The following is an 18,302-nucleotide window of genomic DNA, read 5'->3' on the forward strand; positions in this document are numbered from 1 at the left end:
AAATACATTCACTGCAACTTGTCAAAACTTCATACTTTTTTTTTCTGTTTTTTTATCCTGTCTTTGAAAGCAGTTTGCTAACCAAACCAATATTCACATATGGGCACCATGGAAAATTATAAAGTGAATAATGGAATTTACGTGTTATTTATAGATCTGAGCCATGTTACAGATGTTTATTAACCCAGCCCTCAAAAAAATAATAAACCAGTCTAAATGTTTTAACCTGAGATGCCAGTTTAAGATGGCGCTTAATAGAAGTTGCTGACAGATATTTGGGGAACAGAATTGGGGATGGAGTGTATTTACTTCTAAAAGGACTATTTTATTTTATTTGCTACATTAGCTAAAGTAAACAGGAAGCCTGGCTGGCTATAGTGGCTGGGAGGTTGAGGTCAGTGGATTACTTGAGCCCAGAAGTCCAAGGCTGCAGTGAGCTATGACAGCCTAGGTGACAGAATGAGACCCTCGCTGAAAAATCAATTAAGAAATTAAAATTTTTAAATAAATAAGAGTCATAAATACTCTTCTCCTTGCAATTCCCGTCCCATCTTTGTATGCAATTTAAAAAAATTTCTTTATTATCTTTTTTCCTTTATTTATTTTTTATACACCTGTGTATTTATTTTTTATCTGTGTCACCCAGGCAGGTCTCAAATTCCTGGGTTCAAGCGATCTGCCTGCCTCAGCCTCCCAAAGTGCTGGAATAACAAGTGTGAGCCACAGCACCTGGTCTTTTTTTTTTTTTTTTTTTCTTTTTTTGAGACGGAGTCTTGCTCTGTCGCCTAGGCTAGAGTGCAATGGTGCAATCTCAGCTCACTGCAACCTCTGCCCCCCAGGGTTCAAGCGATTCTCCTGCCTCAGCCTCCTGAGTAGCTGGGATTACAGACATGTGTGCAAACATGTCCAGTGAATTTTTTTTTTTTAATTTTTTAATATTCAGTCTCCAGAGACTGTCAAAAATTGCCCAAGCTGACTATATTGCAAGTCTTCATGGCAGGGTATTGGGAAAAGTTTTCAATTAGCAATAATTGTGCCTCAGATAAACCTCATTGGCTACGATACTGCCACTATGCAAAGCTAATTTTTCTTTTTGAGATGGAGTCTCACTCTGTCACCCAGGCTAGAATGCAGTAGTGAAATCTCAGCTCACTGCAGCCTCCGCCTCCTGGGTTCAAGCAATTCTTGGCCTAAGCCTCCAGAATAGCTGGGATTACAGCCCACCATCACACCCTGCTAATTTTTTGTATTTTTAGTAGAGACAGGATTTCACCATCTTGGCCAGGCTGGTCTTGAACTCCTGACCTTGTAATCCACTCACCTCAGCCTCCCAAAGTGCTGGGATTACAGGCATGAGCCACCGCACCCGGCCTTAGTTTTTGTATTTTTAGTAGAGATGGGGTTTTGCCACACTGGCCAGGCTGATCTCAAACTCCTGACCTCAGGTGATCCATCTACCTTGGCCTCCCAAGCTGCTGGGATTAGGGGCGTGAGCCACTGCGCCCGGCCAAGAAACTTATATTTCTATAACATAACTTAAGATACTTAGGACCCTCCTGTAAACAAGTGGCAGGTAAGGAAATGAAGTTTGGAGGTCTCTGAAGCTTTACAGGAACAACTATCATTTCAGGCACTAGGTGGAGACAACGGGTTTAAAACATCACCATAAAACACATAAACCAGAAGCGAGCACATAATGTCCGGTCGGCTGTAAGTCACGCTGCCCCATCTCAGGGCAGTCACACACTGATAAAAACAGATGAACCAAAGAGCTCTGCACTCACTGGGGCAGAAGACAGGAGGCAGCCGAGGGCCGAACTCTTCTCTTTCATCTATCTGCATCTTTTGTATCGAGAAGGAAGGTGGCGGCTCCTGGGGTGCTGGCACAAGAGCTGAAAAACAGCAGGGTGTTCACATTATTCGTCTGCCCCATGTTAGTGTCTCTGTCTTTCATTCATGTCTATTGCCACCAGATAACATGTGCTTGCCCACACCACTTCACATCTGCCAGGTGCTAAGGATGCAGCAGTGAACAAACACACAGACCCCAGTGCTGCCCTTGCAGACTCCGGAGCTGGAAGTCAGTCACATGAGGGTGCCTGTGACCAAGGGTACAAAGAGCTAAGGTACAGGATGGCAAGTGTGCTTGCGGGCACATTGCCTAGCTCCCCTAAGACCTGAAGGGTGAAAATGTGTCTCCAAGGAAGGGTCATCTGAGAAGGAAAAAGCTTAAAAACCATCAGGAATGTAAGACTATGTCCCATCCCAGAGAACTGTGGGAGATGAGTTTCACTCAAAATAAATTATCAAAGAAAAACCTTGAAGATAAATGATCATATTCACGTTGATAATGTTTTTTTTAAACAGATTACTATATTTTCAGATAGAAGACATATAAAAATTTTAAAAGTCTAGAAAACTACATATCAAAGTGTTTACAGTGGTTATTTTTGGCCAGGCATGGTGGCTCATGCCTATAATCCCAGCACTTTGCAAGGCCACCTCAGGTGGATTCACTTGAGGCCTGGAGTTTGAGACCAGCCTGGCCAATATGGTGAAACCCTGTCTTTACCAAAAATACAAAAATTAGCTAGGCGTGGTGGTGCACGCCTATAATCCTAGCTACTCGGGAGGGTGAGGCAGGAGAATCGCTTGAACCCAGGAGGCAGAGATTGCAGTGAGCTGAGATTGCGCCATTGCACTCCAGCCTGGGTGACAGAGTAAGACTCTGTCTCAAAAAAAAAAAAAAAAAGCCACAGTAGTTATTTCTGCGAAGTGGAATTACAAGAGATTCAAGCTTTCCACATTTCTCTAACCTTTTAAAATTAAGTACAGATGACTTTATAATAAAAAATACAGGGTTTTTTCCCCACAGAAAAAGAAAACAGGCTGGTATTTGTAATCACCTAAGAAGAAACTATATATATTTTTATTTTATTACTTTTTGTAGAGATGGGTCCTTGAAATGTTGCCCAGGTTGCTCTTGAACTCCTGGGTTTAAGTGATCCTCCCACCTCAGCCTTCCAAAATGCTGGATTACAGGGATGAGCCACTGTGCCTTATTTCTCACTAGATATCAGTGAGCCGAGATCACACCAATGCATTCCAGCATGGGTGACAGACCAAGACTCCGTCTCAGGCTGGAGTGCAGTGGCACCATCTTGGCTCATAGCAGCCACAGCCTCCTGGGCGCAAGCAGTTCTGCTTCTGCCTCCTGAGTAGCTCGAATTACAGGCATGCACCACCACATCTGGCTAATTTTTGTATTTTTTTTAGAGCCGAGGTTTCACCATGTTGGCCAGGCTGGTCTTGAACTCCTCACCTCAAGTGATCCACTTGCCTCAGCCTCCCAAAGTGCTGGGATTACAGGCATGTGCCACCATGCCAACTAATTTTGTATTTTTAGTAGAGATGGGGTTTCTCCATGTTGGTCAAGCTGGTCTCGAAGTCCCGACCTCAGGTGATCTGCCCACCTTGGCCTCCCAAAGTGTTGGGATTACAGGCGTGAGCCACCAGCCTTTTTTTTTTTTTTTTTTTTTTTTGAGATGGAGTCTCCTACACTAGTCTCCTCAACAGAGTTCGACAGCAGCCTGGGCAACATAGCAAAACCCCATCTCTGCTAAAAATACAAAAATTAGCCAGGCATGGTGGCACATGCCTGTAGTTCCAGCTGTTCAAGAGGCTGAAGTGGGAGGACTGCTTGAGCCCAGCCTCCACCCAGGAGGTGGAGGCTCAGTGAGCCAAAGACTGAGCCACTATACTCCAGCATGGGAACAGAGCACGACCCTGTTTCAAGGAAAACAAACAAACAAACCAATAATATATATATATATAAAAGTTTACATATCACTGATTGCTAATGATTTGAGTTTAAGATTACAGAGTAAGCAAAGAAGCAGCTGTCCTAGAGCATCGTCTTCTCCTTTAAATCCCTGAGTCTGAAATACTGACATACCGTGAACCACAGATGATGTTTCCCCCATGTCAGTGTCTTGGGAGCTTTGGAAGTTGGCTTCCCCGGAGCCCGCCTGATCATCCTCGCTGTCACCTTGCTCATCCTCAGAGGATGAGGACTTTTCATCTGAGGAGCTGGCAAAGATGGCCCTGAATAAGTCCATGGATGGGCGGCTTCCTTCTCCTTCAACCTGTGTGTCCACACCTTTGTTGACTGTCTGTATTAACAGTAAAATAAGAGTCAGGGATACAGACGCAAGGGTAAAAGGGAGGAGACATTCTAGAATACACTCCCAAACACACATATCTATGTTTATGCTCATGTACTTGGGTATCCATAGCCACACACCACCCAACTAAACAGTGATCACTCACATAGCTTTTATTTTTGTGGTGTTTCTGAGTCAACAACTGTGGAATGTGCTGATGAGGTCAAAGCAGCTGAAATTTCGCATGGACTGGTCATTAATCAGAACTGCAAAGGATCCCCAAAAATGCAATAGAGCACTGTGCCTCTCTTCTGTTTCCAAACTCAGATTCAGGCAATTTAGCAAACCCCAACAAAATAAACTCAAAAGAATTCACACCCAGACACATCATAATCAAACAGCTAAAATCCAAAGACCAAGTAAAAATCTTGAAAGCAGGTAGGGGAGAAATCACCTCATTATGTAAAGAGGAATAATAATTTGTTTTTGGGTTTTTATTGAGGCAGGGTATCACTCTGTCACCCAGGCTGGAGAGCAATGCTGCAATCATAGCTCATTGCAGTGTTGACTTCCTGGGCTCAAGTGATCGTCCCACTCCAGCCCCCTGAGTAGCTGGGACCACAGGTGCATGCCACCACATCCAACTAGTTTTTTAACTTTTTGTAAAGATAGGCTCTCACTATGTTGCTCAGGGTAGTCTCAAACTCCTAGCCTCAAACAAGCCTCCTGCCTCAGCCTTCCAAAGTGCTGAGATTATAGATGTGAGCCACCTGCACAGCCTGAAGACAATCTGAATGGTTGAAGATTTCTCATCAGAAATGAAAGCTCAGAGGATGTAGCAATTTAATTTTTAAAAATTATCAACCCAGAATTTTATATCCAGCAAAAACATCCTTCAGGAATGAAGACAAAAATATAAGACATTCTCAGATAACAGAAATTTAAGAGAATCACTTGTTGGAACCACCCTAAAAGAAATGCTAAAGGAAGTTCCTCAGAAGTGATAGGTAAGGGGAACGTGGAACTTCAAGGCTGAAGAAGGAGCAACAGAAATGGAAAATATCTGATTAAACAGAGTAGGCTATTATCTCTGTGTCGGTTCTTTTAAAATACGTGTAATGACTAAATGCAAAAATGATCACCACTGTTTGATGGACTGTTCATTGTGTGTACATGTGTGTAAGAGCATAGAGGGAGGAGAGTAAAAGGACCTACAGTGTGCTAAGGCTTCTCCATTATACTTGAAGTGGTAATAAAACATTTAATTCTCAGTAAACTGTAAAAAGGTAATTAAGTATACTATAATCCGTAGAGCAATCACTAAAAACAAAAATCCTGAGAGTGACCAAAAAAATAGAAAAATTCAAATGAGATACTAAAAATTATTTGAGTAGGCTGGGCATGGTCCCTCATGTCTGTAATCCCAGCACTTTGGGAGGCGGAGGCGGGTGGATCACAAAGTCAGGAGTTCGAGACCAGCCTGGCTGATATGGTAAAACTCCATCTCTACTAAAAATACAAATATTAGCTGGGCCAGGTGGTGTGCGCCTGTAGTCCCAGCTACTCGGGAGACTGAGGCAAGTGAATCACTTGAATGCAGGAGGCAGAGGTTGCAGTGAGCCGAGATTGTGCCACTGCACTCCAGCCTGGGCGACTGAGTGAAACTCCATCTCAAAAAAAAAAAAAAAACATTATTCAAGTAATCCAAAAGAAGTCAGGGAAGAGGGAAGGAAGGAACAAAAAAGTGGGAATAAACAGAAAATATGACATCATATACCTTAAATCCAAAAATATCGATGATCACATTCAATGCAGATGTTGAATATAGATTATCAAAATGTATTTTAAGAAAGACTCAGTGACATGGTGTTCATAAGAAACCCACCTTAAATATAATGAAACAGATGTGTTAAAAAGATGAAAAAAATACTACACAAACACTGATCTAAAGAAAATTACCAGGGATAAAGAGTGATATTACATAATATCAAAAAGGTCAACAGGGCACTGTGACTTATGCCTGTAATCCCAGCACTTTGGGAGGCCAAGGCAGGAGGATTGCTTGAGGACAGGAGTTTGAGACCAACCTGGAAAAACACAGCAAGGCCCTTTCTCTGAAAATAAATTAAATAAATAAATAAATAAATAAATAAATCAGCCAGGCATGGTGGTGAGTCCCTGCAGTCCCACCTACTCGGGAAGCTGAGGCAGAAGGATTGCATCAGCCTGGGAGTTCAAGGCTGCAGTGAGCTATTATCACACCTCTGCACTTCAGCCTGGGCACAGAGTGAAAGCCCATCTCTTAAAAAAAAAGAAAGAAGCTGGGCGCGGTGGCTCAAGCCTGTAATCCCAGCACTTTGGGAGGCCGAGGCTGGTGGATCACGAGGTCAGGAGATCGAGGCCATCCTGGTCAACATGGTGAAACTCCGTCTCTACTAAAAATACAAAAAATTAGCTGGGCATGGTGGCGCGTGCCTGTAATCCCAGCTACTCAGGAGGCTGAGGCAGGAGAATTGCCTGAACCCAGGAGGCAGAGGGTGCGGTGAGCCGAGATCGTGCCATTGCACTCCAGCCTGGGTAACAAGAGCGAAACGCCGTCTCAAAAAAAAAAAAAAAAGAAAAAGAAAAAAGGTCAATTCACCAAAAATAAATAGCAATCCTAGTTCAAGACTAGCCTGGCCAACATGGTGAAGCCCATCTCTACTAAACATACAAAAATTAGCCAGGCACGGTGGTGTACACCTGTAGTCCCATCTACTTGGGAAGCTGTGGCAGGTGAATCACTTGAACTCGGAGGGGAGGCGGAGCTTGCAGTGAACCAAAATCATGCCACTGCACTCCAGCCTGGGTGACAGAGCAAGACTCTACCTCAAAAAAAAAAAGAGAGAAATAGCAATCCTAAATGTATATACACCTAACAACAGCACTTCAAAATACATAAAGCAAAAATAACTTTGGAATACAGTTTGGTTGCTTCTTATAAAGTTAAATACACATGTACATATTTTCCAGGCTTCCTACTACTAAGTTTGTACTCTAGAGAAATGAAAACTTACATTCACACAAAAACCTGTACATGAATGCCCCCAGCAGCTTTATTTGTTACAGCCAAAAGTTAGAAACAAGCCAAATGGCCTTTAATGGATCAATAGTTGGCTGCCTCTGCTGGTGAGTCACAAGGAGAAAGTGTCACCAAAGAGAAAAGCAAAGGCCACACTCAGCGTAGCAAAGAGAATCTGGAAGCCCCAGATACCTTATTTGTGGGTGATTCTGGTGCACGCTCTTCCTCTTTGTTTACTAAGGGGCTGGACTCCTGTTTAGGTGGCCCGGCTTTTGATCTAGCCAAACTTAAAAATTCACTAATGGAATCTTCCTTCTTTTCATGTTTAGAGGTATCCCATCTGGATGGTTTTCTTGATTCTGAAAGGTAGAATATAGATATACGTTCTTCACTAGCAAGGAGAAGGCAAGTTCTTTACCATTGCTCTTTCATTCACTCAGAATGTCAGCGTACCCATTCTGGGGCCTGGTACCGTGTGGGGTGTTGGGGAGGTAGGTGGCAGAGACTCAACCCCAGAGAGTAAATATCTGGACCATTACAACATGAACTAAGTTATTAATAAGAGCAACTCTCTCAACAGAGGGAGAATATGCACCATTCATTCATATCATTAGGGCTAAATTACCCTTTAATTCTGTCTTCCTACAGGCTAGGGGTTGAGGCCCTGGTCAATCGGAGACCCCAAGGACGCCCTACTCACTGTCAGGACCTCGGTGCTGTGATACTTTTTCACTTGATGCTTGAGTGGTGGGCAAGGAAGCTGTCTCTGGGAGCGTCAGAAAGTTGAAGACTGAGTACTTGTCACGCTTCACTCTTGGTAAGCCAACTAAAGTTGAACTGGGAGTTGAAAAAATAATCAATTTAATAATAACTGGTAGGATAAAATCCACCTCCTGAAAAGCTTTCCATCTCAAGTTTTCCACATCTTCCGCAAGACTAAAAAGTCCCCTAAGATGCTTTCACTTCTCAAAGCAGTTCGAGAATCTGGATGGCTTTTAGGTCCCATGAGTTTTTCCCCATTAGGGTAAGGGCAAGAATTTAACTTTGAAAATGGATTTCCATTAAGGAAAAGTTCCACTGATAAAAATATACCTAAAGTTTCTGACAAAGTCTCTGGTTCAACTGCATATGCTGTCTTTTTTTTTTTTTTTTTTGAGATTTAGTCTTAATCTGTCACCCAGGCTGGAGGGCTGGAGTGCAGTTGTGTGATACCGGCTCACTGCACCCTCTGCCTCCCGGGTTGAAGAGATTCTCCTGCCTCAGCCTCCCAAATAGCTGGGACTATAGGCACGTGCCACCATGCCTAGCTAATTTTTGTATTTTTAGTAGAGACAGGGTTTTGCCAGGCTGGTCTCAAACTCCTGACTTCAACTGATCCACCCTCCTCAGGCTCCCAAAGTGTAGGGATTACAGGTGTTAGCCATCACACCCAGCCTACTATCTTGAAGTGTTCTGTTTGTTTGCTTGATTTTTTAGAGATAGGGTCTTACTATGCTACCCCGGCTGGCCTCAAACTCCTGAGCTCAAGCAGTCCTCCTGCCTTGGCCTCCCAAGCTAGGATTATAAGTACGCACCACCACACCCCACCTCTTGAAGTGCTATTAATCAAATAAGAAAGTGTTTAACTTTTATAATGATAATTAGAAAATATAAGTAACATTATAAATGTAAACCACATGAGCAGTAATAAGGGGGCAAATGAGAGAGACATGATGCTTTTGTAACTTGACATATCTGAGTTTCATAGCTTCTATATGCAATGAAGTTTGCTATCCAGATTTTTAGTAACAAATTATAGAAGTAATTTATCAAAGCAAATCTACAAAATGTATAGATTTGTAAATCCAGGGATATACAAATAAGTTCATGTAGAAAAAGCAAGAATAATTTATATGAGTATGTAAGAGGAAAATTAATATCAAGAATACGTTTTGTACTGACATGAAGGTTTATACAACTTACTCTGGATAAGGGTCAGGGACGTTAAACCTTTTACATAGAAGCTTGTCAGGGTGCCACTCAAACGTGTCTCGGGTGAGCTTCCCAAACATCTTCATCTTCACAGCTGACTGCTTGTCCCCAACATCATTCTGGGAAAAGACATGCATTGTTTCATCAAGTGGCCACAGAACTGACCTGACTGCTCTCCCATTTAAAAGTTTCAAGCAATCTTCTAGAACTGTGAAAAAGCTTATGCTGTAACATTTTTGCTCCAGTACATAAAACGGTTTCTTATTCTCCTATACCATGTATATTTTGATCTTCTCACTGAGGGTTAAAATTATTTGGCCAGGGGCCAGGTGCGGTGACTCATGCCTGTAGTCCCAGCACTTTGGGAGGCCGAGGTGGGTGGATCACCTAAGGTCAGGAGTTCGAGATCAGCCTGACCAACATGGAGAAACACCCATCTCTACTAAAAACACAAAATTAGCCGGGCATGGTAGTAGGCGCCTATAATCCCAGCCATTCACGAGGCTGAGGCGGGAGAATTGCTTGAACTAGGGAGGCAGAGGTTGCAGTGAGCTATGATTGTGCTACTGTACTCCAGCCTGGGCAACAGATTGAGACTCCGTCCCCTCCCCACCACCAAAAAAAAGGGCAGGCACAGAAGTTCATGCCTGTAATCCCAGCACTTTGGGAAGCCAAGGCGGGTGGATCACCTGAGCTCAGGAGTTTGAGGCCAGCCTGACCAACATGGAGAAACCCTGTCATTACTAAAAATACAAAATTAGCTGGGTGTGGTAGCACATGCCTGTAATCCCAGCTACTTGGAAGACTGAGGCAGGAGAATCGCTTGAACCTAGAGGCAGAGGCTGTGGTGAGCCAAGATCATGCCAGTGCACGCCAGCCTGGGCAACAAGAGCGAAACTCCCATCTAATATGTATATATTTGGCTAGGCAGTGCTTTAATATTAAAGTTTACAAGGTAAGGGACATGATGATGACAGACCTCTTGGTCTCGAGGGACTTCAACCTGATCTGAGTCGTCCTCCTCCTTGGCGTGAGTGAACCTGGAGGACAAGGTTGAATGGGAAGACCTGTACAGCAGGGCCGCCCGGGCAAACTCATCCCGTTCTCGGCCTCGCTCCCACTCTGTCATGCTGGGGTCCAGACAGCGCTCCAGAGCATCTGCGGGACAGAGAACGAGAAGTGGCTTCAGTTCTTAGAAAAACATGGGGCTTATAAGAGAACATCTGCTGGGCACCACTGTATCCCTGTCTATTTCACAAGTCCTTATCTTTGTTTTTATGACCATAGGAATTTGGCAGGTAATATTGCTCTTTCCTTCAAAATCATGCTTTTAAAAAAAAATTTAGGCCAAGCAAAGTGGTTCACGCCTGTAATCTCAGCACTTAGGGAGGCCTAAGCAGGCAAGTCACTTGAGGTCAGGAATTTGAGACCAGCCTGGCCAATATGGTGAAATCCCGTCTCTACTAACAATATAAAAATTAGCTGGGCATGGTGACACGCCCCTATAATCCCGGCTGCTCAGGAAGCTGAGGCAGGAGAATCACTTGAACCCGGGAGGCAGAGGTTGCAATGAACCAAGGTTGCAGTGAGCCAAGATCACACCAGTGCACTCCAGCCTGGGCAACAGAGCAAGACTCCATCTCAAAAAAAAAAAAAAAAAATTAAAAAAAATTTTAAAAGCATATATATATATTTTTTTTTTTTGGTAGAGGCAGGATTTTTAGTAGAGACAGGGTTTCTCCATGTTGGTCAGACTGGTCTCAAACTCCCAACCTGAGGTGATCCACCCTCCTTGGCCTCCCAAAATGTTGGGATTACAGGTGTTAGCCACTGCACTGGCCTTTAAAAAAAATTTTTTTTAAAGCAAATAAACATTAGTGGTGTAGGTTCCTAGTAGAGCATTAAGGCACAGTAAATAGACTTTACACTCCGCAAAGATCTGTTATAAAAAACAACCCTGTAATTTACTGATAACCTCTCACAAGGACTACTGCATACAACAGCAACCCCTTTCCTCATTCTTGCTGTATTTACTTCACAGACCACAAAGTGATTTTTTTTCCCTATGTAATGGTTCAATAGCTAACTATTGTTTTAAGTCCAATTTTAGACTATGAGTCAGGAGTGGATGGTCAGGATCTTCAGATAAGGTGGAAGATGATGTTGATGTGAAATGTGAAATACAAGTCAAGGACTTGCAGACACCAAATGGTCTCTAAGTTAGCACTGGCCACTGCCAGCTGTGTTCTCTATTAAACAGCTAGCTTTGGCCTGAGATATGAACATAAGCTAACTGTTCTTGCTTTCTGAAGCCAAGAGCCAAGGCCTGAAACCTTTGCACTATTTGCAGCAGGATAAAGCAAAAACACTGACAGAACGACATACTTCAACTGTCAGTCTAGGTCTGGGATGGGAACAGTGACAACATAACCCCGCCGTGGCTGAGATGTAGGAGACCCAGGCGCAGCACCCACCTTTCTGACCCTGTTTCACGTGTACTAAAAACTCTTCATATCGCTTTTGCTTTTCCGGATCTTTGGCGAAAGGCTTGAAGTTGCTGGCTTTTAGGGTGGCCATCCTACCACCCAATGCCATGTGCCAAGAGCAATGCTCTGCAGCCGCTGCAGGGGAGGGCTGGGCTCGGCTGCTCTGGGCGTTCTGGGCCAGACTTCTGGCCTTGAGCTGAGCTGCTTTAAGGTCAGATGCCTGCTTCATTTCTTTGATTCTCTCTTTATCTTTTTGGGACAGAAATTCTAACACTGAAGTAGCTGAACCTAAATAAAACAGTAATCAGAAGAGATGAAAAGAGTCATAAGACAATCACATTTACATTTCTCTGTATATACATTTTCAATATCACAAATTTACATAATTGAGGATGAGCATTTTATGTTCAGTGTTTCATTTATATTCTTATATCCCTGTAGACTAGACAATGATAAAATAAGATTCCTCTTTTTTTTTTTTTTCCAGAGATGAGGTTTTTTTCAGAGATCTCTAAACCTTTGGCCAGGCTGGTCTTGAACTCCAGAACTCAAGTGATCCACCGCCTTGGCCTCCCAAAGTGCTGGGATTACAGGTGTGAGCCATCTCGCCCAGATTTTTTTTTTCCTTTTTTAAGATGAAGTCTTGCTCTGTTGCCCAGCCTGGAGTGCAGTGGCATGATCTCAGCTGACTGCAACCTCCGCCTCCTGGGTTCAAGCAATTCTCCTGTCCTGTCTCAGCTTCCTGAGTAGCTGGGACTACAGGTGCACACCACCATGCCTGGCTAATTTTTTGTATTTTTAGTAGAGATGAGGTTTCACTATGTTGGCCAGGCTGGTCTTGAACTCCTGACCTCAGATGATTTACCTGTCTTGGCTTCCCAAAGTGCTGGGATTACAGGCGTGAGCCACCATGCCTGGACAATGTGTTTTTTGAGACATGGTCTCACTCTGTCACCCAGACTGGAGTACAGTGGTGTGATCATGGCTCACTGCAACCTCCACCTCTTGGGCTCAAGTGATCCTCCCACCTCAGCCTCCTGAGTAGCTTAGACCACAGGCACACAACCACCATGCCCAGCTACTTTTTGTATTTTTTGTAGAGACAGGATTTCACCATATTTCCCAAGCTGGTCTCAACTCCTGGGTTCAGGAGATCGCCCCACCTTGGTCTCCCAAAGTTCTGGTACTACATACGTGAGCCTCTGTGCCCAGCCAAGATTCCTGTTTTACACTCAGCAAAAATGGAAGTTAACACACGCACGCTTACAGGTCATGTGAGTGGTCCCAGGATGGAGAACCTGACATCCCCGGCTCCAGACCTTCAGTCTGCCACAACTAACCCTGGTTCCGCTTGTAGCTCCCCAGCAAGCCCTCACTCGTGGCACAAACACTCATGGGTGCCAACCCCATGCCAGGACCTGGTCCAGGAGCTCCGAGGACAGTGGAGACAGGAAGGAAGTAAAGGAGCAACACGCCAGCCCCCAACAGAGGAGGGGTATGAGAAAAACAGGGCTGGGCATGGTGGCTCATGCCTGTAATCCCAGCACTTTGGGAGGCCGAGGCGGGTGGATCACCTGAAGTTGGGAGTTCGAGACCAGCCTGACCAACATGGAGAAATCCCATCTCTACTAAAAATACAAAAAATTATCTGGGCATGATAGCTAATGCCTGTAATCCCAGCAGGAGAATTGCTTGAACCTGGGAGGCAGAGGTTGTCGTGAACCTAGTCTCACACTCCAGCCTGGGCAACAAGAAAAAATATTCCATCTCAAAAAAAAAAAAAAAAAAGGAAAAATAGGGCAACAATAAAGGTTATGATTTGAATGACGTCAATCAAACTGAAGGTGTAAAAACAGCCTTGGCCACACACAGAGGCTCAAACCTATAATCACAGCAACTTTGGGAAGCTAGAAGTTCCAGATCAGCCTGGGCAACAGAGTGAATCCCCATCTCTGTTTTAAAAAAAAATTTTTTTTAATGTGCCAGGTGGGCTGGATACAGTGAGTGGCTCATGCCTATAATCCCAGCACTTTGGCAAGCCAAGGTGGGCAGATCACGAGGTCAGGAGTTCAAGACCAGCCTGGCCAACACAGTGAAATCCTGTCTCTACTACAAATACAAAAAATTAGCCAGGCGTGGTGGCGGCCTGTAATCTCAGCTACTTGGGAGGCTGAGGCAGGAGAATTGCTTGAACCCGGGAGGTGGAGGTTGCAGTGAGCCGAGATGGCGACATTGCACTCCAGCCTGGGCAACAGTGTGAGACTCAGTCTCAAAAAAAAAAGTGCCAAGGGTGGTGGCGGCACATGCCTAGAGTCCCAGCAACTTGGGAGGCTGAGGTGGGAGGATCGCTTGAACCCAGGAGTTCCAGGTTACAGAGAGTTATCGAGACACTATCTTCAGCCCGGGTGACAGATGTTATCTCAAAATAAATAAATAAATACTTAAAATTTAAAAAAAGAACTAAAAGATATGCACATTTTTACAATCGACAGTGTTATTTCCATAGTTCAGGAATACAAATTCACGTAAAAAACTTCAGCGGGAAAACAACTTTCAATTTTGGTTTTGATAACTTGAGTTATGTTAAATGTAATGATTCCAGTCTTCTCCATGGCACATACCTTGAACAGGCGTCTCTCCGAGCAACTCTGCCCGTTTGGAGGCATTCAGCTGGTGCTTACTGTGTGTCCCTGGGTCAGGCGTTGCCTTTCCAGTGGACTCTGATAATACCTGCAGTAAGTGTGAGTTCTCGGTGGTGGCGGCCACCATGGGTCTGAAATAATGCACTGGTCGATAGTCTCTTGGCAACTCTGGGGGTGGATAGATCTTAACAAAATGAGACAAAACCCAGAAAATACAGGTTGCAAGATCAGGTTTAATTTAATCAGGAAAACATGTTAACTCTGAGCCTTGTTAACCTCGCCCCTTCCCAGGTTAACATCCAGCAGACAGGCAGCACAAGAACAGACAGGCCAGAGGTCCAGCCAGCATCCCCTCTGGACCTGGAGGGTCACGAGAGCCACCGCGTTCCAGGGATCAGGCATTTTGAATATCCTCCCATCCATCTCTATTTTTTTTTGAGACGGAGTTTCGCTCTTGTTGCCCAGGCTGGGGTGCAATGGTGCAACCTCAGCTCACTGCAACCTCCGCCTCCCCAGTTCAAGCGTTCTCCTGCCTTAGCCTCCCTAGTAGCTGAGATTACAGGCATGCACCACCACGCACTACTAATTTTGTATTTTTAGTAGAGACGGAGTTTCTCCTGGTTGGTCAGGCTGGTCTCGAACTCCCGACCTCAGGTGATCCGCCTGCCTCAGCCTCCCAAAGTGCTGGGATTACAGGCGTGAGCCACCGCATCCAGCATCCTCCCACCCATTTCTACAGAGAGAAGCTAATCTGCCTGTTTTATAGGATGAGAACAATAAAGATGATAATAAATCAGTAATGTGAGGGCCTACAGACAGGGCAGGCCCACCATTCAAAGCATAAAAGAAAAATAATGACTGGACGCAGTGGTTCACTCCTATAATCCTAGCACTTTGGGAGGCCAAGGTAGGAGGACTGCTTGAGCCCAGGAGTTCATGACCAGCCTGGGCAACATAGTGAGACCCCATCTCTACAAAACTAAAAAGAATTATTTAAAAAATAATAGGGGGTGCAATGGATCACACCTATAATCGCCAGGGTGGGTGGATCATCTGAGCTCAGGAGTTTGAGACCAGCCTGGCCAACATGGTGAAACCCCATTTCTACTAAAAATACAAAAATTAGCTGGGCATGGTAGCATACACCTGTAATCTCAGCTACTCAGGAGGCTGAGGCAGGAGAATTGCTTAAACCTGGGAGGCAGAGGTTGCAGTGAGCTGAGACTACGCCACTGCACTCCAGCCTAGGCCACAGAGTGAGACTCTGTCTCAAACAAAAATAATAGTAATAATAAATAATAATAGCCAAGTGCAGTGGCTCACACCTGTAATCCCAGCACTTTGGGAAGACAAGGCAGGCAGATCACTTGAGGTCAGGAGTTCAAGACAAGCCTGGCCAACATGGTGAAACCTCATTTCTACTAAATGTATAAAAATTAGCCAGGCATAGTGGCAGATGCCTGTAATCCCAGCTACTTGGGAAGTTGAGTGAGAATTGCTTGAGCCTGGGAGGTGGAGGCTGCAGTGAGCCAAGATTGCACCACTGCATTCCAGCCTGGGTGACAGAGTGAGATTCTATCTCAAAAATAATAATAATAATAACAATTAGTTATTTTTAAATTCAGAATTATTTTTTCTAGTTATGTTTCAGTTCCAAATTGAAGCTTCAGGCCTTATTTTTTCTTTCTTTTTTTTTTTTGAGACAGTCTTGCTCTGTCACCCAGGCTGGAATGCAGTGGTGAGATCTTGGCTCACTGCAACCTCCGCCTCCTGAGTTCAGGCGATTCTCCCACCTTACAGGCACACATCACCACGTATGGCTAATTTTTGTTATTTCTAGTAGAGACAGGGTTTCACTATGTTGGCCAGGCTCATCTCAAACTCCTGATCTCAAATGATTCACCTGCCTTGGCCTCCCAAAGTGCTAGGATTACCGGCATGAGCCACTACGCCCAGCCTATTTTTTCATCCAAGACATTACTATGAATACTGTGGGTAAAGCCGAGAGGACCTGGCCTAGGAACCTGGTGGGCAGTGGAGACAGGAATTTAAAAATTTTAATTTAAAAGTTAAGTGAAACTGAAATATATTTGGGAAATTTGGGGATTTCCAATACTGACAGGCATGAATGATGGCATAGCAGACAAGTTAAAGTACTAGATATTGTTAAATAACTATTAAATGGTCTCCCTTGTTCTTGGTCTAACAAACCCACATGTGTTTGTTATTTAAGCTATTTTGTAGACTCTTCTTTACTATCCGCTCCCCCTCAAATTCACACTGAATTTTTAAGCTACGTGAAAGCTAAAGTCCACAATGAACTAAATCCGTAGCTGAAAGCTGCGACCCCTCTCTCCTGATGCATCTCTCCTCTGGTTCTCAGGCCCAGGTACAGGCTGGATTCACCTGGGGAGCTGTAACTATGCTAATGCCTGCACCCCACCCCAGAGAGTCTGGTACAACGGGAGTTCCTGAAGCTCCCCAGGTGGTTGTTAAGGAGCAGCCTGGGTTAAGCCCCTGCCACAATGAAAGTCCATAAAGAATGGTGCTATCATTGTCAAGAAATCCTGTTTTTTATCATCTTAGCCTCATCACCTTCTGGAGACAGACCCCCAAATCAGCCAGAAAACACTCTTGTGTCACCACCACACAAAAACCCAGAGGAGCACGGCAGAAAGGAGTATGCCTGAAACTTCTCTATATCCTCCATGGGATTCATAGTATTTCTTTCTTTCTTTCTTTCTTTTTTTTTTTTTGAGACAAGGTCTCACTCTCTCCCAGGCTGGAGTGCAGTGGCCAATCATGGCTCACTGCAGCCTCAACCTTCCTTCCAGGCTCAAGCCATCCTCCCACCTCAGGCCCCCAAGAGGCTGGGACTACAGGAACATACCACCACACCCAGCCAAATATTTTGTGTGTTTTTTATAGAGATGAGGTTTCGCCATGTTGCCCAAGTCGTTCTCAGACTCCTAGACTCTCGCAGTCCACCTGCTTCAGCCTCCAAAAGTGCTAGGATTACAGGCATGAGCCACACGCCCGGCCCTGGATTGAAAGTATTTCTCTCTCTCTCTCTCTCTCTCTCTCTCTCTCTCTCTCTCTCTCTCTCTCTTTTTCTCTCTCTTTTTCTCTCTCTCTCTGTCTGTCTCTCTCTCTCTCTCTGCCAAATCACTGTTCTGTTTCGCCTCCAGACTCAGATCCAGAGAACCATCTAAATCTGTGTGTGAAAGGCTAGGTGAATGCAGTCTTCCTCTGAGGTATTCCTGCCCAAAGCCCTACTCCAGCAAACCACCAGGAACCCCCAAGACTGTATCTCTCCACTTAGGGATCTTTGTCCCATGACTCTATACTTGTGTGACTGCCACCTTCATTGGATGGGAGCTACCTGGGGCCAGGCTGGCCTGTTTATCCTAAGGACCAGTGAGTGCTTCTCCATTTTTAAACTATGTTTCCTTTTCTTTTTAGAGATGGAGTCTCACTCTGTTGCCCAGGCTGGAGTACAGTGGCACAATCTTGGCTCACTGCAACCTCTGCCTTCTTGGCTCAAGCAATTCTCCTGCCTTAGCTTCCCGAGTAGCTGGGATTACAGACAAATACCACCATGCCTGGCTAATTTTTGTATTTTTAGTAGAGACGGGGTTTCACCATGTTGGCCAGGCTGGTCTCAAACTCCTACCCGCAAATCCCCCTCGCCGTCCAAAGTGTTGGGATTAAGGTGTGAGCCACCACACCCAGCCTCATGCTTCCTTTTCATATATGTAAAAGACCTGCATTTTCCGTTAATGTTATTTGATATTTCTATTAATAATAGCAGCTTACTGTGTGCCCAGCACTGTCCTAGATATATTCTGCTGGCTATCACAACGAAACAAATCAAAGCTGTCCCCTGGCCTTCCGTGCCCCGGATAACTACAGGCTAACCCTTAGAGGTACTGAACAAATGTTTGTCGAATAAAACAACAAAAAGCTGATTAAAGCATGA

The 18,302-nt window shown here is 44.5% G+C and overlaps 1 protein-coding gene, 1 long non-coding RNA gene and 1 other non-coding gene across 4 annotated transcripts in view; 1 reads left to right on the top strand and 2 right to left on the bottom strand.

Moving 5' to 3' along the window:
* LOC104652818 (uncharacterized) overlaps nucleotides 1-7,952 on the top strand; it is a 54,021-nt gene extending 46,069 nt beyond the window's left edge. Inside the window, exon 6 of the long non-coding RNA XR_012513879.1 lies at nucleotides 7,873-7,952. This is a non-coding gene — a long non-coding RNA (uncharacterized LOC104652818). The remainder of the gene's footprint in view (nucleotides 1-7,872) is intronic.
* GPATCH1 (G-patch domain containing 1) overlaps nucleotides 1-18,302 on the bottom strand; it is a 51,306-nt gene that overhangs the window by 8,015 nt on the left and 24,989 nt on the right. For both annotated transcript variants that reach the window (XM_003937317.3, XM_074386587.1), the window contains exons 10-17: nucleotides 14,303-14,507; nucleotides 11,670-11,969; nucleotides 10,175-10,353; nucleotides 9,187-9,314; nucleotides 7,925-8,061; nucleotides 7,417-7,583; nucleotides 3,956-4,172; nucleotides 1,785-1,892 (exon numbers count right to left, since the gene is read on the bottom strand). In XM_003937317.3, coding sequence (XP_003937366.1) covers nucleotides 1,785-1,892; nucleotides 3,956-4,172; nucleotides 7,417-7,583; nucleotides 7,925-8,061; nucleotides 9,187-9,314; nucleotides 10,175-10,353; nucleotides 11,670-11,969; nucleotides 14,303-14,507 — 1,441 coding nt within the window. The remainder of the gene's footprint in view (nucleotides 1-1,784; nucleotides 1,893-3,955; nucleotides 4,173-7,416; nucleotides 7,584-7,924; nucleotides 8,062-9,186; nucleotides 9,315-10,174; nucleotides 10,354-11,669; nucleotides 11,970-14,302; nucleotides 14,508-18,302) is intronic.
* On the bottom strand, nucleotides 944-1,082 carry LOC120362934 (U4 spliceosomal RNA). The gene has a single exon (XR_005578719.1). It is a non-coding gene; the product is annotated as a U4 spliceosomal RNA (small nuclear RNA).

This window comes from Saimiri boliviensis, chromosome 14 (genome assembly GCF_048565385.1).
Source record: "Saimiri boliviensis isolate mSaiBol1 chromosome 14, mSaiBol1.pri, whole genome shotgun sequence".
Taxonomy (NCBI): domain Eukaryota; kingdom Metazoa; phylum Chordata; class Mammalia; order Primates; family Cebidae; genus Saimiri; species Saimiri boliviensis.